Source organism: Podarcis erhardii (genome assembly GCF_964252035.2).
Source record: "Podarcis erhardii genome assembly, chromosome: 2".
NCBI classification, from domain to species: domain Eukaryota; kingdom Metazoa; phylum Chordata; class Lepidosauria; order Squamata; family Lacertidae; genus Podarcis; species Podarcis erhardii.
The window spans coordinates 30997885-31020489 of record NC_138498.1 but is presented as its reverse complement, the minus strand read 5'-3'; the positions used below and the strand labels follow the sequence as shown (position 1 = coordinate 31020489).

The following is a 22605-nucleotide window of genomic DNA, read 5'->3' as shown; positions in this document are numbered from 1 at the left end:
TATTGATTTAACCTTTGGAACCCCCAGGTTTTCAGGAACACAGTTTGAGAAATGCTGACTTATGCAGTGCTATCAATAAACATCCAAGTCAGTAAGTTGCCAGCCCTGGTTGGAGCCCCACTCTCCCTGAAGGAGCTGGTGTTCCTCGATCCAGCTCTATCATTGGAAGTGCAATTGGGAGAACAACAGAAGGAGGTGAAGGAGAGACAAGGGTTGGGAGGGAGGGACATGGACAAACGCTATTACACGTGCTCCAAACTTGGTTGCAGCTGGGATTAAGGGAGCAAACCCAAAACAACAGAGGTGGTCTGGAAAGGTAAAAAGTGGGGGGTGGGGGGGAGAGAGCACTGATCAACATACATGTGCAAGGAAGGAGCTCTATGTGCTGGGGGCAGCAAGGGAGAATTTACAGAAGGGCAGGAAGGAAGAGAGGGACACTGCAACATGCATGTTCAGATCGGCATATATGTTCATGGAAGGAGCTCTGTACACCAGAGGGCAGCAGAAGAGAAACGCGTGGAACCAGGTATCTTCAGGCTGGAGAACTGGAGAAGCAGAGTACAGAAAGAGGGATACAGAGAGATTGTTTTTGTATTTCAGCTTCTTGGTGATGGTATATTATCTATTTCATTTAGTTATGCCTGCTCGCATTTTAGATTGCCCCATTTTGATGAATTTTAATACTTTCCTTTTTAATTAGCTTTTCCCCTTTCCTCCCACCCTGTATGAACAGCTTTGGAGAGGCATTGGGGAATGAATGATTGAGATTGAAAAGATGCAGCTTGTCAATGATTGCTGGCAGCTGTTTTTGTCACAGGCCTATGGCACTGCTGCTTCTCTGGCCTCTTCTCTTAAGGAAATACCACTTACCGTATTTTGGAACAGGGCTGCTCTACCATGCAACCTAGGGCATGAGTCTAATTTCTGAAGGTTCCCCCTCCAGTTAGGGTTGGGGGTCCTTTCATGGCCCAAGATCTGCACCAATGAGCAAGGAGTGATAATACTTAGATCTGTGTCAATAAAAACTTCACGTTGCTGATTTCTGCATATCCAAACTCTTTTAAAGTGATAAAAACAAGACACGATGATGATGATCTTCTAGCCAGTTTACATGTCTAGCTCCAAAACATTTGTTAACACATGACATATATGTTGGGATACTTTGCAAACCTTCCATCCATGCCTTCTTGAAAGGAGGGAAATCTTTTGCTAGACTGTTCTTGAATGTGGAAGGTAAATGGTGTTTCCATGCACTCTGGTTTCCATCATGGTGTTCTCCCTTGGTGGCGGCGGCAGTGGTGGCAGCTGCAGCTATAAGTTGGTTCACGGTTAGGGGTGTGGCTCCACTTCGTTATTTGTATAGCTCCAGAGGCCTCCAGGTCCCAGAGCTTTGTTGAGGTGCTCTCAGTCCCCATGGGATAATGATCTGGAGGAGGAGGCTCTGTGCGGCCTCTCCGCTTGTTGTTTTGGATGCCCTGAGCTCCCCCTTTGATTGTGTTGGTGGTGGTGAAGGTGGCGCAGGGTTGGTGCTGGCGGTCCCTAGGAGTTTGACACTGCCATGGTGCTCACCATCTTGCCTTGCCAGAAGTCCTCCTCCACAGCTGACTCTAGTGTTATTTCCATTCCCCATCCAGCCACATCAACTTGCAGGTCTTCCAGGACTGATAGCAAGACAGTTCATGCCCTATTACAGTGCTGAGAGTCGAGTGGGGGAGGAGAGAAATAAAGCCTGAACTATCATCAAATTCCGCATGTTCAACACACACATGTATCCATGCACACACACAAAACAACATTAAGCTGACTGTGCATTAAGCTGACAAACAGTTTGAACCCCAGCAGGAACTTGTTCCCAAGCCAAGTGTGGAAAGGTGGATCAGATAGAGCTGTGAACTTGAGACCCTGCCATGCATATATAATCCGTGCCTTTCCTATGTTTACTCTCTCCCTGCTCTCTCTCTCTCTCTCTCTCGCCTTCCTGGAAAGATGTTTGCTTCCTTGGGCTTGGTGGCTACCCTCCTTGCTCTCGGAACTTGTGCCCCTTTGCAAAGGGCAAGCAACCGCAGCAAGCTCCTTTTGGTTTCCTTCGATGGTTTTCGGTGGAATTATGACCAGGATGTGGACACCCCCAATTTGGATGCCATGGCTTATGATGGGGTGAAGGCCCGCTACATCACACCTCCTTTTGTCACCCAGACGAGCCCTTGCCACTTCACTCTGCTTACAGGTGAGTGCCCGGTCACTTGGGAGAGATGAGGACAGGACCGTGGGGCCCTAGGAAGCAGAAGTGGCAGCTCTTTAAGGACAGGAGCCATAATGCTAAAGGCTCAGTTTGGGATGCATTTTAAGCAAACCTCTTGGACATGCATTACTCTTAGCACTGCCCCACCTGAGACCTGGCCCCAAGTTGTTTAAGGCTAAAAATGTGAAGGGCAAAACCTGTGATATGGGCTGATAAGATTTGAAGTCCAAAACAGCATCACCTTCCTAGACTCCTTGCTGTGCTAGATTCTCAAGAGCCAGGTCAACCATCAGTGACACACTGGCATGTGGATCCAAGGGTGGCAACTAAGCCACATCCATGGGAATTATTTGGCATCAGCTTCTGTGATGCTGGAACAGGCATAGGTGAGATAGCAGTTGGCCCATAGCAGAGGACAAAGAAGAGACATAGGCAGGGGAAACAGAGCAAAATGAGCCTGAGAAGAAGGGGACATAGCAATTTCATGCTGGCAACAATCTACTGGAAGAATATCTAGAATTGAGGCTGATCTGCCCCACGAAGGTTCTGCACCAGTCTCCTGCCAATTATAAGACAGGGAGTCCATCAGAGTCTGCAAAGTTCAAGGGCTAACTTGGGAAGATCCTACCATTTGCAAAGACTTGACTGGTCTGCAGCTGAGGGCTCTGAATGTTTGGGTCTCCAGCTGTCTTCAGTAATGGAAGTTGCTGGAAACCACAGGAGGTGGGAGTGCTCTGGTGCTCAAATCCTGCTTGCAGGTTTCTCACAAGCATCTAGTTGCCAGACAGGATGCTGGACTAGGTGGGTCATTGGCCTGATATAGCAGGCTCTTCTTAATGTTCTTATGGAAGGGACTCTGACAGTGGCCCCTGGGGATGAGTTCCCAGAGTCCAGCAAGTACGGCAAATGGAGATGCACCCACCCACTCCTACTAGCAGACAGCTTGTAACTAATGCCAAGTTTGACTCTCCCCTGGCAGGAAGGTACATTGAGAACCATGGTGTGGTTCACAACATGTGGTACAATGTCAGCACCGGACAGAAGCTTCCTTATTACAACACACAGGGGAAGTCTGAATGGTGGGATAATGGCAGCCTCCCCATCTGGATCACAGCACAAAGGCAGGTAAGCCATAAACCCACAATACTTCTAGGGAACAAAATGGGGGCCCTCTTCTAGAACTTGCCACTGAAAGAAACAGACAGACAGACAGACAGATAGACAGACAGACCCAACCAACAAGCTCCACATTCTCATGAAGTTAGTTTTGCATCTTCCTCTGCATCATTTTCATCGAGCCCATCCCTGGTCTTGCTAACTAAAGCATCCAGGTACACACCATCTTCACAGACATTGGTAATGTCACAGGTTTTTCACAGATGGGGGGAAGCTGGTGCCCTCCAGGCTTTGTTCTCAGTGGCCAGGCTGGCTGGGGCTGTTGGGAGAGGGAGCCCAGCAACACCTGAAGCCGTGTTTCCCAAACTTGGGTCTCCAGCTGCTTTCGGACTACAATTCCCATCATCCCTGACCACTGGTCCTGCTAGCTAGTGATGACAGGGGTTGTAGTCCAAAAAAAATAACAAACAGCTGGAGACTCAAGTTTGGGAAACACTGAGAAGGGTCACAGGTTCCCCCAACCCTGTCGTAAAACTACTATCTTAAAATTAATTGGAGAATCAGCCCGTTGAAGAAGTTTTTAGGAATTCATTACCACGGCCAGAAGACTTGGAGAGAGGTTGTCAAAGATGTTTCTGTTGAAGGGCCTTCCCTCAAGGGGTAGAAACATTGGGCCCTTTGTTGAAGGGCCTCCCCCCAAGGAGCTGGACATCAGATGAGCCCCCATCATGTAGCAGGATGGCAAAGTGATGGATGTCAGGAACTGGCCTCTCTGTGATTATGGATACCAAAGCACACATCACGATGACAGAGGCCACACATACGGCAAGAAATCTCGGGAGAACTGCTGTATATCTTTGTGCTCAGTGCCCAGAGACACAATATGACATATGGATGCCTTCCTTTGAATCATCTCCCGGTGGAAGCCAAAGCCACCATGTGTTGGGGCAGGATCTATGGGCCTCTCCAAAAAGGTGCACTCTGGACTTGATGGTTTCACAGGGGGTTTCTTCTTTAGATGGTGATGCCTATTACTTCACCTACTTCAAAATCTGGCCAGCCAGCCCAGCTGAATTTGAGGGTCTTCCTGTTCATTTCCCTGATGGGGACTGGACTGCCCTGATCCTAGAGCAACACTTTCCTTCTGCTGCATGCCGACATACACACACCCACAGACCACCCCAGTAAAGGACCCAAACTGACATTGCATGCAGTTATGAGTTTCTTTCCACATATGGTTTTATTTAATGAATGAATGAATAATAAATATTTATTTCTGCTTTGCTTAGCAGACAAACAGATGCATGGGGGGGGGGGAGGAAGAGCTTTACAGAGGCACTTAAGCCTCATCCACCCGCATCACTGGATGCTCTGGCAAGCCCTGAGCTGCTCAGCTTTGTGCTGGCTTTTGAGGGTTCGCTATATACTACTGGCAACGCGTTTCCAAGGCTTTCTCTGCAATCTTGAGGGCTAAAGATTTAGGGTGCCCAATTGTGCACCCAAGGCCAGAGAACCTGTGTTTGCATCTCATGCAGCTCAGATCAATTTTTAAAAAAAAATTTTTTTTTGGGCTTGTTTCATTTTTTTAAAAAAATTTTTTATTGGTTTTTCATTTTAAAACAAACAAAACAAACAAACACATACACACATATATTTTTCATATCCTCCTTTTCATAAACCTTCTTTCATGGACTTCCCCATACCTCCCCCTCTCTGCATCCTTATTTTGCAATTTTTCAGCAACCCCTTAGTCCAATTATATTTATAACTTATTTTTTCTCAGTTTCATCTTAATTCATCAAACAGTTTCAGCTGCAATTCTGCATCTTCCTTCCCCTTAACATTTTAGCACTCATCAATTTTACAACAGTTCTTAAGATAAACTTTAAATTTCCTCCAATCTTCCTCCGCCGTCTCTTTCTCTTGGTCACGGATTCTGCCGGTCATTTCTGCCAATCCCATAAAGTCGATCACTTTTGTCTGCCATTCTTCCAGTGTGGGTAATTCTTGCGTCTTCCAATACTTTGCTAGTAGTATCCTTGCTGCTGTGGTAGCGTACATAAAAAAAGTCCTGTCCTTTCTTGTCACCAGTTGGCCAACCATGCCCAAGAGGAATGCCTCTGGTTTCTTATGAAAAGTGCATTTAAGTACCTTCTTAATTTCATTATAAATCATTTCCCAGAAGGCTTTGATCTTTGGGTTTGCGCATTGGCAGTATCGTAGCCAATGAGGTTAATCCGAGGCACGATTATTGCTAATTGAAAACAGCTCGGATCAATTATTGTGCCAGTTTCTAGGTCTGTGATTTTTCATCCTAGGGTTTGAAGACAGCCTCCCTCTTCTTCCCTGGGGGAAATGCCACCTATCATGGAGAGCAGGTGATGGTGAAAAGGGTGGAGAAACTCTTTCACAAGTACAACAACGAGACCGAGTGGAGGCAGAACATTGACATAGTCATGAAGTGGTTCCTCGAGGAAAACCTTGACTTCGTTGCCCTTTACTTTGGTGAACCCGACTCCACTGGACACAAATATGGCCCAGAATCCCAGGAGAGGAAAGACATGGTCAGCCAGGTGGACCGGACGGTGGGTTACTTGAGGCAGCGCCTTGAGGAGACAGGCCTGAGCTCAAACCTCAACATGATCATCACATCTGACCACGGCATGGAAACGGTGATAAAAACAGATGAAATTCACCTTCAGAAAGTGCAGAACTTCTCTTTCCAGGACATTAAGTTTGAGCTGGTAGACTATGGGCCACATGGTCTACTGGAACCAAAGCCAGGGAAACTAGAACAAGTTTATGAAGCCCTGAAAAATGCTCACCCCAAGCTCCATGTCTACAAGAAGGAGGAATTCCCCAGGAGGTTTCGTTATGCCAACAACACACGGATCACACCTCTTGTGCTGTACGGTGACCCCGGCTATGTGATTCATGGGGTATGTATGGTCTTATCCACTGTACTTCCAGCTCATCTCTTTTCTTTCCTTATTCGGTCTTCTGTTTTATGCATGAGAAACGGAATGGAAGTCTACTTAGGAGGGCAGGGGGAAGCACAGACAGTGATGTTTCGGTGCCTGAATTGGAGTCCAAATAGCACCTTCCCACACTGGGAGACTTTGGGCTTTCAGATTTCAGTGGCGACCTGTGTGACGTTAAAATTCGGCATCCCCACTCCCCACATCCCCATTCTACATCATTGTTGCAGCACCCTCTGCAGCATAAGTGCAGGCAAACCAGTCACGTTCTCCTAAATCCACCACTGCAAGGGCCAACACTTGAAAAAGTCTAGTTTGACAGCAATCCCTGTCTTCTTTTATCTCCTTGATGGTGCTGCCTAAAGCAGTCACTTCACCCTGCTGCCTGGCAGAGCCAGTCCTAGTAGTAGATGCTGTCCCTTTGTGCATTCTGGCAAAACAGTTCTCTGTTTCTGTCTGCTTGTAATCCTTGCTTTCCATTCCCACCGAACAAGCATGGATGCTTCCTGTCCACCTAGTGATATGTGGTGGTGGAGTCACCAGAACTGACCTTCCTTGGCCTCACTTTTCTCATGCTGCCTTTCCTTCTGAAGAAAGACAAGAGTAGGAAGAGTGTTGCCACTTCTATGGCCACCACCTAAGGGTGCCTTTGAACTGAGCTCTGCTCTTGTAATTTATATGTTCCCATCTCCTGTCGTAAGCTCCCCAAATCCATTCTGTTGACCAAGGAATCTGAAAGAAAGGGCTAGTTTTGAAATCCTGGTTCTTGTGGGAAACTTTGAATCGGGAATATGGATCCAGTTGAGCAATATGAGAGCCTTTGCAACATAACATAACATAACCTAAGCCTAGTGATTAATTATGGTGATATTCTGATAACATTTATTCCCCCCTGTTTTGTTTCTAGTGGAGGCATTGATGTAAATATGACAGGTTGACTGCTTCACATGGCATTTACACGGAACCAGATGGGTTCAATATATTTTTAAAAATTGGGTTTATATTAGAAATTTTGCTTAAACCAGATTTTTAACAATTTAGTTATAGTAAATGTTTAACATGTTTGTATTCACACACACACACGCACCTTAACTTCAATCATCTCTCAAACAGATCAAATTAAAGTACATTTTATGTTATATTTATTACAGTGGACTTCCTAGTGGACTCAGGAACTAGCAAGTTATCACAAGTGTTAGAATCCAGCAGAGGCTATGAACGGATCTACACTCATGGTTTATAACATTAAGAAAGGGTTAAGGAAATAATTTCAAAAATGTAAGCAACACGTTATGTGTTGCTTAGAACATTAACAATGCATTATTAAAATGTGACACCAGAAGGCGCTGCAGAGCAACCATGAACCAGTAGTAAGGGAAACTGCGGAGGTAATGAACTTTTTTTAGCAGTATGCCCTGTGACGTTTTAGAAGGATATAGCTAATATCGTTCTAAAAACATTAAAAAGGTCAGTGTAGATCCAACCTATTTTGAATATCAGAGTTCATATGGATGACCTCATGCTTTTATTTTATGTCATCCTGATTTTTGCAGTTGTTACATTATGGATACTTAGGACTCTACTAAGGAAGTGTTGCATTGAGAGAGCTTCCTGTCTCATTCAGAGAAACAATTTTGCCCCGTAATTAGCAGCTTTTTCTTATGGACACTTACAGCCCATTGCCATGCATACATACACACTCAGAAGCAAGTGTCACTTTGTTCAGTGGGTGCACTTCCCATAAGCTTGCAAAGAACTGCAGCCTCGCAGCACAATCTCATGCATGTTTAGCCAGGAGTAAGCCCTGGCTGTGTTCCATCACAATTCTTCCTTAGAGGTTATGATTGCAGACTCACTCTTCAAACAAGACCTTGCTTAGTATCCTTACAGGTGTATAGAGACAAACAGAAATCTGTCTTTTATCTGCCATGTACATGGACTGCACAGCCAGAGGTTGTGCTCTTAGGTTGTATAGAGGCACTCTTAATTGCAAAGCAATACTCTGGGTTATAGCAACCAGGTAGTATGCATGTTTGTTCAGGAAATATAAAGCTCTCAGTTTTGAAGTTCATTTCTCAATTACTGCAAAGCTAGCTTAGAGGACACAAGGCACATTTCAAATAGCTCACTTTTGTACTACCCACTGTGCCTAATGGTAGGGCTGACCCTGATATACAGCACAACAGATGAAAAATGTGCTGTTTTGTTGCTTTGTTACCGCATAGGAAAGCTGGGGAAGTACCAAGGCAAAACGTGCAGTAGGTTATGCCCTGTCCTTCCTTTTCAGAGAATCAAAGTGCAATTCAATAAAGGTGAACATGGATTTGACAATGAGGTTATGAACATGAAGACTATATTCCGAGCTGTGGGACCAGCCTTTAAGAAAGGTCTGGAGGTGGATCCTTTTGAAAGTGTGAATATTTATGCCCTGCTTTGCGAACTCCTGGAGATTACACCTGAGCCACATGACGGATCCTTAAGTGTCACACAGAACATGCTGGCCAAAAATGCAGGTATGATTTTGCTCCTTAGGAAACTTTCAGTAGAACTGCAACCAAAGCATTCAAGGATGCAACCAACAAACGGGTCAATTAACTGATTAAATCCAAACTGGTAAATTCTGATGAATAAGGTCAGCGCTGTAGAATTTCAGTGACATCCATAGAAAGTCCCTTATATCAGACTTTTCCAACCTGGTGCCCCTGCAGATGTTTCGAAATACAACTCCCATAATTCCTGAACATTGGCCATGCTGGCTGGGGCTGATGGAAGCTGGGAGTTCAAAGCATCAGGGGGAGGAGGGTGTTACTAGCATGGCTAAGGATGCCTTACCTGAAATAAACTTGGAATAAACAACCAGACATCTCTCATTGGAGAGTAGCTGTGATCTGTCAGATGGCCTATAGAGAGAGTGGTTGGACACCCCCCCCCCCACTTCCAGGAAGGTGGTAGAGCAGATTTGGAGGTCACCCATGAGGCAAAACAGAGAGGATGAAAAGAGCTCGTTAGCAAGGGATTGATTAAATGGTCCCATGGATAACATCCCCAAGGACATGAGGTTTCAATCAAAGGTAACCTTTGCTGGCAATGGGCTGAAGACCCCATAAAATGTGAACTCTTAAGTTTGTCTTAGCATACTGGCATGGTATTAGTTTTGAAAGTAATGACCATGGTTTCAATCTATGAGAATAACCCTCAGGCTTGCATGCTGCTCTCTTCATCTCTTCCCTGTATCCCTGGGACATTTGAACTTACAGAACTATGGCTTCAGAACATAGCCAGGATCTGAAGCCATGGTTTGTTCCTGGCTCTCTTACTGATGTCCTTTCTCCATGTTGCATGTGGGCTGCCCTCCAGCCCACATGATGGTTAAAACACTTAGGTCTCTCTCTGTGCCCTTCCCATCACCATGAACACTCTCCTGGATTTTTTTCCTGATCTCTGTGCTTCTATCTACAGGCACCTCTTTGGAATGCGAGTCTTGCGAGGGAACAAACAACTGCACGGGTCTGAAGCAGCCTTGTCCCAGTGGCCAAGATGCCTGTTCAATCTCTCTGCTCGAAGTCCCCAGTTCAAAAGACAAAAAAATAAGCAAGAGCTGTGCATCCTCCGAGACCTGCAAATTGGGATTGATCGAGGTGACTCATGGCAAAGGGGATTTCACGCGGGAAAGCATCACCTGTTGCAAGGAGATTGACTGCACACCGGCCACTCCTACGTTTCCACCACTGAGCACCAAGCCCAATGGAAAGTCTTGCCCAGGCTGCTTTTCTCCCACAGGAAAGTGTACCGCAGAAGTGGTGGATTGTACTGGGTTAGACACCTACTGCGTTAGTTTTGTTACAGCGACAGAAGAGAATGTCATAAACTACAACATGAAGGGCTGCATAAGTGAATCTTCCTGTGGCCTGTTAAAAACACACAAAGAGGGTGTTTTTGGTAACAACGGTCCTATAAAAAATGTGACATGTACCCAAGCCAACGATACTTCAACTTCTCTCTCTCCCTCATTTGGATTCCTCCTCCTGGCTCTCCTCCTGATTACGCTTCTCTTGTAACAAGCTGCTTGCAGCTTCTCAACACCACTTGTTTTGCGTTTCAAAAGGAATTTGCCTTCTTTTTCATTTTTTCACTGAGTGAAATAAATAAAAAGTTGAAAAGGAATGAGTTGCAAGTCATTGGCTGATCCACTGAATAGAGGTGAAATAATTATTTCCCCGAATTCAACATTGGGGGGGGGGGGCATTTCAAGCAGCCTTGCTCTGCTTGAAGTAAGTGATAATTTAATAAATGCAATGTTTTGCTGAGAGAAAATTAATACAGTGGTACCTCGGGTTACATACGCTTCAGGTTACAGACTCCACTAACCCAGAAAATAGTACCTTGGGTTAAGAACTTTGCTTCAGGATGAGAACAGAAATCGTGCTCTGGCGGTGCAGCGGCAGCGGGAGGCCCCACTAGCTAAAGTGGTGCTTCAGGTTAAGAACAGTTTCAGGTTAAGAACAGACCTCCGGAACGAATTAAGTACTTAACCCGAGGTACCACTGTACAAGTTTTTTTTTTTAAAGGCATGGGGGGAAATTGGACTTGCTCCCACCTAAGTGGCGATTTAAAATTGCAACCTCAGCCTCTCATCTCTTGGCCTCCTGTAAGCAATTACAATGATCACAGCAGAGGTGGTTTGGTCACACTGGGTGCCAAGTCTCAGGGGCACTGCAACTATGATGTAGAATGGAAGGTGAGAGGTGGGGTGTGTGGCAAATTCTTTGGCATCGTACAGCTGAAATTTGTGACCCCGAGGGCCGCCACTGAACACAGCAGCTGACCAACATTCCGGTGTGATTATTTATTTATTAAATTTATATCCTGCACCTTCTTCCAAAGGTGAAGCAAGCAAGTTATACAAGTTTATCCAAAGGAGAAACTATCCAAAGGAGAAACAAGTCTATCCAAAGGAGAAACTGATTCACACAATGAATACATCCTGCCCCCCCCCCCCAACTATCAGGATGCATTGCACACATCAAATTATGGACAGACGAACTGGTTTGTTTATCAAGGTGCATGCAAATATCTACTATGGGTCAATTCACAACATTATGAGAATTATAAGGTCTAAGATATAAAATAAATGTACCAGGCAAACACAATCATAAATATTTAAACTACATGTAAGGAAAACTACATGTACAGGAAAAATCCTGAAACCATTTTGTCTCTTCCAAATTGACCTCAAATATTTCTCTGCAAGGTCGAAGAAAATGGGGAGCCTCCCCATCATCTCTTTGCTCACAAATCCTGTCTCAAGGGTACATTTAAGATATGAATAGGGTGAGCCTGTGACCTGGATTGAGGAATTACATAAGTAGTTATCATAACAAAAGAGTGGCCTGGATGCCCAGGTAATTCAATCAGGTAACCTGGCAAACAGGATAAAAACAAGGCACTCAGATTTCTGTTGTAGTCCACCCCTTCTTTGATGTAAGTATGATGTATTGGGGGGTGGTCCTGGGCTACACCCCTTCTGTGATGTATGTATGATGTATGGAGGGGTGGTCCTGAGCTCCGGAGTGGCAGTTCAAAAGTCTATATAAGGGCTTGCACGCATGGTTCGGGGTTCTCTTCCTGCCTCCTGTGTGTTGCAACAGCTTTAATAAAGATCAAGCTTACTAGCTGATTTGCTTCTCAATATTCTCTGGTTGGCCTCTGTTATTTTCTCCTACCAATAGAGAACCTAAAAAATGACTCTATATGGGCTCTTGGGTACCCCATAAGGGAAAAGGAGCAGTTTTTTCTTATAACACAAAGCATTGACTTTCTTTCTGTGGGATGTGCTCAGGCATATGCAGAATGCTTAAGGCGAATTGGGTGTTGATCCAGCAGCCACCATTGTGACGAAAGCTTGCTTTCTCTACCACTGTTAGAGCATGGCTACCCATGTACGTATGAGGAATGAAGAAGTTCAGTAGTGCTTTTTATTATGGGCCAAAGGCTCCATTTCCATAGTTCTCACACAACAACAATACTGCTTGCACACTGAGCACAGGGCTGCATGGGAACCCACTGCCATGCCCATAGCACAGCACAATCGTTACATGCCCCATGCTTGATGCCCTGATGCTTCTACCACTTGAGATGGAAGAGGTGCAGGAACCGACCCTCTGCCTGATACACACGTGGTGGTGGCAGCTTTACAGATGCCCCCAAACTCCTGCATGGACAGCTACAGGACATTTTTGTTTAAATGCTGGCATCTAGTGGAGAAGCCGCTGCACCACAGCTTACGTTGTCTTTTTGTGGCAGAAGCTTGGAGTGAAAATGAGATTCTTATTGCCTTGAAATTGAAATACAGTAACTGCAAAATGTGTCGTTCCCCCCTGTGCGCTCTCACACACATTAAGCGACTCCTTTACACCCCATGCTGCCTTTCTGTGAGCTGAAAGGGACCACAAAATCATTTATGCCAACTTCTGCAGATCTCCCCTCTTTGCCTAACGCAAAGGAGCTGCACAAAGCAGTGGTGCTGTGTCACTTTTCTGCCTTCTGCATTACAGGGACTTGGAAACAGGCGCCGTGCTCACATGCGCTCCTTAAACTCATGGCTGGGATTCCTTGCAGTGTGCTTGGGCAAGGGGTATTTTCCAGCTTCCCAGGAAAGACATCAGCCGGGTACGGTGGACTGCAATGGTATTCATTATAATAGTTAGCCATTGCTACTGCACAAAGGACAGCCATCTTAAAATAGCTCCCACACATTCTGCTTCCCAGACTCGGCTGGAAGCCTGCTGGCTCTCCAGGAACATTAACCCACAAATAGCCAGACACTCTTTATGACAAAATTTGCATTTCTCCAACATGCAAGGAAAGAGCTGCTCTGCAGTGCCTTCAAGGGACCAGAGAGGCAGGCTCTTGTCACATTCTATCAATTCAGTGTGTGTTCCAACAGAAATACCTGCAGGCAGGTGTGCTGCTCCAAGGCCCATCCTTTGCTCTGCATCAGACTGCGACAGAGGTGTCTGTCTCTCTGTTACAGCACTTCGGGGAAAGGGGTTCCTTAGCAGTACTGCTTGGAATCCATCCCATTGCCCATTCCAAGTTCATAATCAAACATATGCAAATTTTTCACCTGCCCAGAGTGTTGTTGGATTTCTGGATTGAAGGATGGTGGCTAACTCGGGCTTTGCAAGATCCCTGCATTGAAATGTCAGGAACAGCTGCACTCTGCCCCATGTGGTGAACCACATTGCTGAAGCCTCTCGGAACTAGACTGGTTCTAACCACCCAGGTTGTTCCCTAACTCCTCCAGTGCAGGAAAGAGTTATAGGAGGGTCTCCTGGCTCATTAGCTAGTTTTGCTGTGAGCTATTTTTCTGAGTCGTGCAGAGTGATGCAGCGGTTTCACCCTTGAAGCCCTAGTGATGAAGTAGACTCCACACACAAGCCTTTGAAGATGACTCTTTACTTGCAAGATGGCAACTATTAGCAAGAAGTATTATTTATGCAATACAATGCGTTTCTCTCCCTTGAGCCCAATAGAGGGTCTTCTTGCTTCCAAAACTCCTTTGCAGCAGTGCATAAGTTATCAGTCCATGGCTTGCCTGCCCTCTCAAACTCCTCCAGACACAGCATCTGCTTGACATATCCACACTCCCATGTTGGCAAGATAACCAGCCAACTTTCAACTCCCACCCCTCCTATCTAAGACTAAGACAGACAGACAGACAGACAGACACACACACACACACACACACACACACACACACTTTTAAAGGGAGTTAACAAATTAACAAGGCAATGGCTCAGCATTTCTGTGACCTTAATTGGAGTCACAAGATTTTGCATCTGTTATTACATTACATTACATTACATTACATTACATTACATTACATTACATTACATGTTTTCTTTTCCCCCATACAATTTATTCTTTATAAAATACTTTTTCTAACAAATAAGGTACAAATACTAACATTTGCTTGAGCAACAAGCTCTAATTTAGCTCTTGTATGTCTTATACGTCTATAACCTTGCTCTTGAGGTCTGCTCTTCGTTTTCGACTCCCAGTTCTTGGCTCCAGATTGGTGCCCATGGCCTGACCCTGACCCAAAAGCGCTTCCATGCTTTGTCCTCCTTGTGGGCTTCCTGAAGGCCAATCTGGCCAGTCACAGATGGAAGCAGGATGCTGAATAAGACAGACCCTTGATCTGATCCAACAGCTGGGCTCTTCCTGTATTCTGATAGGGTGGAGACAATGTGCATCGCATCATAACTCAGATGCAGCACAGTGTGGACAGAGCAATCAGGGCAGTATGCACTGACCCCCCCCCCTTTTTTTTCCTTTTTTTTTGCAAAATGTCTCCATGCACACAATACCTTTAAAGCACATCCGCTCCTCCACCCAAAAAGAATCCTGGGAACTGTCATTTGTTCAGGGTACTGGGAATCATAGGTCTGTGGAAGGTAAACTACTGTTCATAGGATTCTTTGGGCAAAGCTATGTGTGTACACGGGATGTGGGTGGCGCCGTGGGTTAACCCACAGAGCCTAGGGCTTGCCGATCAGAAGGTTGGCGGTTCAAATCCCCGCGACGGGGTGAGCTCCCGTTGCTCGGTCCCTGCTCCTGCCAACCTAGCAGTACGAAAGCACGTCAAAGTGCAAGTAGATAAATAGGTACCGCTGCAGCAGGAAGGTAAACGGCGTTTCCGTGCGCTGCTCTGGTTCGCCAGAAGCGGCTTGGTCATGCTGGCCACATGACCCAGAAGCTGTATGCCGGCTCCCTTGGCCAATAAAGTGAGATGAGCACCGCAACCTCAGAGTCGGCCATGAGTGGACCTAATGGTCAGGGGTCCCTTCACCTTTACCTTTATGTGTGTGTACACAGCCTAAATTCACAACCAGGTGTTCGGGGAGAGGTAGAAAGAGGGGACCAGAATCCAGTGCTGAGATTCTGTGAGCATTGTTTTCATATATAACGAAGCATATATTCAGATGTATTCCAATGGCACAATATGATCTGAATATAACCTTGATGTTATACTGGCTAATTGTCTTTTCTGCATTTGGTTTTTAGCTTCCTCTGACAAAGAATTACAGTCAAAACATGTTAGGCATAACGAGAATGCTTTCAGAAATAAATCGTGTTATTTCTTCAGCATCATGTGAGGCTTGCCCTCGTGTGTTTTTGGGATTGATTCCAGCCTCCCCACCCCCACCCCAACCTCTATTCCTCCTACCAAACCACTAATTGGCAGGTGTCTAGCTTTTGAAAATGTGCTGCTTGCATGCAGTTCCAGCTCTTGGGCCAGCAAGCTTAACCCCCTCATGCCACACCCATCCATGCATACAGCTGCTCGCCCAACATTGTGAGCACATGTAGGAGCCTGCCTTCCATGCACAGGCAGCCCCTTCCTGGATCAGAGCTGTTGCTGTTTAGTTGTTTAGTCCTGTCCGACTCTTCATGACCCCATGGACCACAGCAATGCCAAGCACTCCTATCTTCCACTGCCTCCTGCAGTTTGGTCAAATTCATGTTAGTAGCTTCAAGCACACTGTCCAACCATCTCGTCCTCTGTCGTCCCCTTCTCCTTGTTGCCCTCCATCTTTCCCAACATCAGGGTCTTTTCCAGGGAGTCGTCTCTTCTCATGGATCAGAGCAGGTGGTGGCAAATATAGGTTTCTTGCTGTGTTTAGGTGTACAAGGAAACCTGGGTGGCTTATTGCAGCTACCCAAAACATACACACATTATCACCACGCATCATCAGCTTCTGCTTCCTTTCACATAGAAAGATTGCAATATGCGAAATGCTTAAGAATTGTAAAGTCAGGATGTAGAGGTGTAGCCACTGATGGAAGCACTGAGAGGCAAGGGAAGCTGGTCCATTAGAGTGAATGGGGCATTGCTTCACCAACCTCAACCAGCACCCCAATCTGACTGCCTTCTTAATCACACCCAATTGGGGGGGGGTTGCTGGCTGCCAACTTTCTCCTCCTTAGTCTGGGAAGAGGAGGACCAAGCTACTAGTTACTAGTTACTCCTGTCCATCATCGGACTCTGGGTCTGCCTACCATTTCTCTTCCAGCTTTCCACCCTACCAGTCCCAATGGGCGCCAGCCATAGCTACTTTGAGAGTAACCAGTTTTTGCCCGAGAATGAAATGGATGAGAGCCAACAAACTGTAGCACAATCCAGATTAGACAGAGGCCCTGGTAGTGGGCAGTTCCCTAGACCAGATGGATGCGAGGATGCCAGATCTAGATGGGATTACACTCCCTCTGAAGGAGCGGGTATGTAGCTTGGGGATCCTTCTGGATCCATTGCTGTTGCTTGAGGCTCAGGTGGCATAGGTAGTGCCTTCCATCAGTTGCAGTCGGTGGCCCAGCTGTGCCCCTAATCTGGGCAGGTATAGCCTAACTTCTGTTGTCTACGCTCTAGTGACCTCTAGGTTAAACTACTGCAATGAGTTATACGTGGGCCTGTCTCTGAAGACAGTTTGGAAACTTCAGAATTCGGTGGCCAGGTTGCTCACAGGGGCAAGATGGCTTAAGCCTATTACACTGATCGTGGCTGTGGCGTTTGCCCTCCTGAGTGTGTGACATCATACTGGGTTCATAGGGAAAGGGTTAACTAATTTTAAAATGACTAACTAATGGGAACCCAGGTGGCAGAGTTAACTGTGTATAAGGTTAAAGCACAGAGGTTTTTTAGAGAGTTAGAGTTGTTGAGAAAACAGTCTGGAGTTAGAACAGACAGAGAAGATAAGTCTGTGGGTTGGGCTAGTCTGGTGTGAGAGAGTGAGAGAATTTGTTAAGAGGAGTCAGTCAAATGGTTGAGATAATCAGTCAGAAGGTATTAGGAAGGTATAGGCGGGTAAAGAAACTAAAGTTAAGATACTGACAGGAATATTATCTGAGAAACCATAAACTTGTTAATGTTTGTAAAATAAACTTGTGGGGTTTTTTGGTTCACTTTTAACAACTGACCGGACTCAGTGTTTTACCAGAGAGCAACTGGTTGGTGGCAGCGGGGAAGCGAGCACAGTGGTGGCACAGGGATCAATAGACCATTAAACGTCCGGGGACCCTGTGTGATTGCCACAGTGGCCCAACTGCACTGGCAACCCAGTAGCTTCTGGGCCCAATTCAAAGTGCTGGTTTGGCTCGCCTGGTTCCTTCATTACATATCTTTAGGGACCAGGCAGAAATGTTTCTCTTCAACCTGGCATTCAGCTGATTAACATTCTGTGGCTTTTAAAATGTGTTTGTGGGAGGGGGTTTATTGGTTTGTTTTTGTTTTACTGCGTATTTTGAATTCTCATTTCGTATTTTTCTGAACCGCCCTGGGCTCTTCAGATGAAGGGGGTTATACCAATTTAACAAATACAGTGGTACCTCAGGTTAAGAAATTAATTTGTTCTGGAGGTCCGTTCTTAACCTGAAACTGTTCTTAACCTGAGGTACCACTTTAGCTAATGGGGCCTCCTGCTGCCCCCCCCCCCCGCCAGAGCACGATTTCTGTTCCCATCCTGAAGCAAGGTTCTTAACCTGAGGTACTATTTCTGGGTTAGTGGAGTCTGTAACCTGAAGTGTATGTAACCTGAAGTGCCTGTAACCCGAGGTACCACTGTAATAAGATTAAGAAGATGCAAATGATGCCCAGGACTCCCGAAAATGGCCACACCATCCTTCCATACGAACACTAATCTCCCTGTCTGGGGGAGAGTGGTGGTGTTCTTCAGTGCTGCTGAATAATACAGGTGATGCCAGAAGCTTGGCGTTTGGCACATCTAGGCTTTGAAGAAGATGAAAGCTCCTTTTACTCTTAATTTTCATTTTGATTGTTGGCTGCTTTATAACAGCACAAGATGACCAAACTGTGTGTCAAATGCATTCAGAACTGCTGTAATGTGAGGCAGAAAAATCTCGAGCAGCTTATTCCCACCCCCCACCCCCCACCCCTGGAAAGATTTCTGTTTCATAAGTACATTAGTAATAATAAATGGATGCCAACTACAATATTAGTCAAGCTTGGCAATTTCAAAGTTTGTTTATTAAATACAAGTAAAACAAACATGCTTCAATTAGCTCACTCTTCTCAGGCATCAGACAATTTTCACATGCAAACTGAAAATTTTCAGAAGCAAATTATCCCACGTCATTTTAATTTCCGTAAGATTTTCCCCTGGAAGTTTTCCTCCTAGTTCAGAATTTTCTGGGGGGAAACCCACCACTGGTGCAGTATGCAAACAAGACATTGGGGAGAACTTCATCTGTGTTTACATGGGATGGACTCCATTATTTCTACCACCACTAAAGCATTTTCAAGATGGAGCCAGCTGGTGAATGTTATAAATGCAGTTCTCTTCCATATGTTTTAGACTTTGATGAGAAGCACAGAACCGCTATTGGCTGGAAGATGACATTTGATACAAATGCAAGGCAACATTCACGAGAAGAACATTGGTACATATGCCTCGCCAGGTGAAATGATTCAGAAGAATAGAATAATGTCTCACAATTGCATTTTTAGGTCTTCACAGTGGAAATGAGTGTTATAGCACCTAGGCAGCACAAGAGAGTAATCCCAGTGAACAAAACATACACTTCAAGAAGCACCTATCAAGCTCTCTACTGGATCTGTCAAGAAGTCTCTTGCATTCATTACTTATTCACACAAGAGAGTTATACTTCCATGCTTGAATAGAAGCAACTCTCTGGAGTTGTTTGTCTGTCTGAATGTGAAACAGCCCTCAATTACACCAGACACATACATTCTATTGGCTAGAGTGTTTTATTTGGGGGGGGGGATAAGACTTGAGAGACACACCTCCACCCACCATCATATTTGTCTAGATAAATAACTTTTCCCTGCCTCAGCTTGCCTCACACACAAAGTAGTGATCCCCGACTAACTTGTGTGATTGACAGGATTTATGCTTTCTGGAGCATTCATGAAGAGTGTTCTGAAATATATATATATATATATATATATATATATATATATATATATATACACAGTAGAAGGCATTCAGAGTACACAAAATAGTCTCCCCATGGTTCTGATATCAGTCAGATGCTAGCAAAAAAAGAAGGGGGGGGGAGAATGAACCTATTACATTTTGTCACTAGAATGGCATAAGAGGCATTCAGCCCAAATTCCTAATCCAGCCTGGTACAGATATAGCAAAACTGTTTGCTGTAGCTTTTCTGTAGCCTAACAAATCTTGGAAGATCATTGGCAAACGTCTGTCTCAGGGGACGATGAAAAGTGCAAAGTTGGAAAGTTACAGCGCCTTCTGTGGCTGAAGAAACATGTTTTATTGCAGGTGGGCAGATGAAGTCATTGCAGGTGGGCAGACGAGGTGCACCATGGCGTTTCTTCTCTCTACGCTCCTCCCACTGGTCATTCCTCCTCCAGTTACTGCTGTGGATACACAACCTTATTGTCTATTTCCAGGCACTGCAGTCATCATTTCTACTGGAATTATATTGTTAAAGGAGGACCTGCTCATTTACCTTCTTTTCTTGAGGTTTTCTAGCTTATGCAAAAATCTGAGCTTGTCTTTTAGTTTTGACACTTTGAAGGCATGACCAATCATATTTCAAAAATCCCCGTTCGCAGCTTCTGTCTGCTGGTCACACTGGAATTCTGACAGGGCACCTTCTGAAAAGCATGCATTGTGACCAACAGACCTCTGTGCCTCTGAGCACATTTGGCTGTCTACCTGGACTGCTTTCAGCTTGCATATGCCACAGTGAAGGTGCCCAGAAAGGAGATAACCAGAATGCATAAAGAACAAGGAAGAACAGTTTTGTTCTATTCCTCGCACACTCCAGTGTCCAAATTCACTGGTTCTGCACTGCTGGACTTCTATGGGAGATGCATATAGGGCTGGAGCTGCAGAAATAACTGAGGTCTGGGCAAAACTTGCACCTGCCCTACAACACTCTGGTAATCTCATACAACAGCAGCAAGAATACTTACTGCAAAATACTGGAAGACATAAGATCTACCCACTCTGGAAGAATGGCAGATGAAGATGATGGACTATATGGGACTGGCAGAAATGACCGGCAGAATCCGAGACCAGGGAAAAGAGTCGGCGGAAGAAGACTGGAAGAAATTTAAAGATTACTTACAGAAATATTGTAAAATTAATGAATGTTAGAATGATGTTGGACAGAAATTAAGTGGTTTCCAGCTGTAATGCTTAAGAGATATGAAAAAAAAAGGTTTAGAAATAAGTAAAAATTAATGGTGAGGATTTGCTGAACTAACAATTTGAATTCGAATACAAGAAAGGGAGGTATGAGGAGGTCTGGAAAATAAGTTAAAAGAAAATAAGTAATGGAAATTCTATGTGTTTTTAATTATTTTTGTATTTTTGTTATTCTTTCTTTTTTATTTTACATTGTATTATTTTTTGAAAACCTTAATAAATATTCTATAAAAAAACCCACTCTGGTAATCTCAGTTGGAGGGATGGGACAAGTTCTACTGCCACCTCAACTGTGGCAGTACCTTTCAATGGCCACATTAAAAAGAATAAACCATTATCATCAACTTCTTTAGGAGAGAGGAGGAAAAGGTGCCATTTGGGACATTACTAAGGTGAGTGGAAGACCTTTCCCTCATTTTACATAGCTGTAACTCCAGAACCACTGCAGGGAGGGCAGCTTTTTACCCCGTTTTAACTATACACTAAATAAATGCACCCTCTTTACTTTGTCTCTCCTACACAGACATCTGCGGGAGAGAGTAAATATAACCTGTCACATTGCCCGTCATTTCTCTCATTAAGAACAAACATAAGGTTCTGGTGAAATTGTTTTCTTTTCTTTTTTAAGGTCTTGCACTCTTCGATGCTCGCAGTCTACAATTTTGTTATGTTCTGGACCATCAAGAGTGCCTTTGTTCTCCAGTTACATTCATCTTAAAATAGCCATCTGAAAGCCTCTCTCCCATCCTGGAACAATCCCAGACCTCCTTGGAAAGCCCACTTGCTGCATTGTCCAACTCTGCTACTGTGATTGTATTGTTAGCGGCCAATACTTGGTTGGGCTTTGATTCCTAATTCCTGCCCTTGGCCGCATGAGCTGATGTTTCAGCTCCATCTGTTCTACACATTCTGGTAACGTATACGCATTGCAAAGCCTTTCGAGCAATTTGGGATTCTCTTGTCACCTGAAGAAAGAAAGATTATTTTCAGATATGAACAGTCTGCAGGAAGCGGCAGATCCCTGCAAGATCAAGGAATATTTAACAGCAGGGCAAAGGGATGGCTTACAGACCACTTTGAGAAGTAGAGAAGAGATCAAAAGGGAGCGTTAACATATGTAAGGAGATGACCAAGGATTCTGACTCGCCCCCAACCATTCTTGGACCTTTCATGCAATTTATATTTAAGATCTGTATCTTTTTCATGCAAAGAAACCCTATGTCACTAATAGCTGTATAACAGGCAGAAAACACTGCACACGTTTCCCATCACTGCATCTCCAGTTGCGGGTTTACCTGTTGTATTTCAGCCTGTTATGCAGCTGTTAAGGGCATATGCCTTCTGTTTAAATGAAAGAGGCTTATCTTTGACTAATTATCATACTGTCAAGTATCCGTTGATTTAAACTTTTAATATGAGAGCCCCATGCACGAGCCTAGTGTTGCAAAAGCTGTCCCTAGGAGTTCTACAGCCCTGACCCCATACAGCCTGCTTCTGAAGATTTCGCCAGACATTGCTCTCCCTGTCCATAGGAGCCAATTCCTGGGGGCCAGAGTCCCTTCAGCCCCACCCCCACTCCACCCCAATAAAATATTTGAGGGAGCTGCCTGCCAAAGTTAATGGGCATTGCCACTCAACTGTGTGCGCCACATCATGTGATAGATTATGTGGAGTGGAGCTTACCTGCCCCCTCCCAATATATTATTCAAGTTGGCACCCCTACGGCCTGTCCTGTTCAGTCCTTCGCACTTCCAAGCCTGTCTCTGCAGCTGGAACAACGGTGTGAAAAAGGAAGCCACAGCCTCATATCAACCCCGGGTAGCAGTATCTTGCTGGTGAGGGCTGATGGGAATTTTCATCTGAATGCCCTTCGGAGGGCACCAGGTTGGGGAAGCCTGCATTCCATCTCACACCCCACAACATCATATGCCTTGTAACTGGCAATGCGCATCCGCTTCAAACGCTGTCGGGCCTGCACAGGAAGAAACCAAATCCCAGCCCTTTCAGCCTCAGCGAATGGTGTGGGGTCCCATGGCCCTAGGTATGGGGCCAG

General features: G+C 45.1%; 1 protein-coding gene and 1 long non-coding RNA gene across 2 annotated transcripts in view; both read left to right on the top strand.

Annotated features, from left to right (window-relative positions):
- LOC309335166 overlaps nt 1-22605 on the top strand; it is a 722355-nt gene that overhangs the window by 465078 nt on the left and 234672 nt on the right. The window lies entirely within an intron of this gene.
- ENPP7 (ectonucleotide pyrophosphatase/phosphodiesterase 7) lies at nt 177-10500 on the top strand. The gene is made up of 6 exons (XM_081849701.1): nt 177-195; nt 1987-2227; nt 3222-3367; nt 5677-6297; nt 8624-8849; nt 9796-10500. Exons 2-6 carry the CDS (start codon nt 1987-1989, stop codon nt 10392-10394), a joined length of 1833 nt encoding a protein of 610 aa, XP_081705827.1. The 5' UTR covers nt 177-195; the 3' UTR covers nt 10395-10500.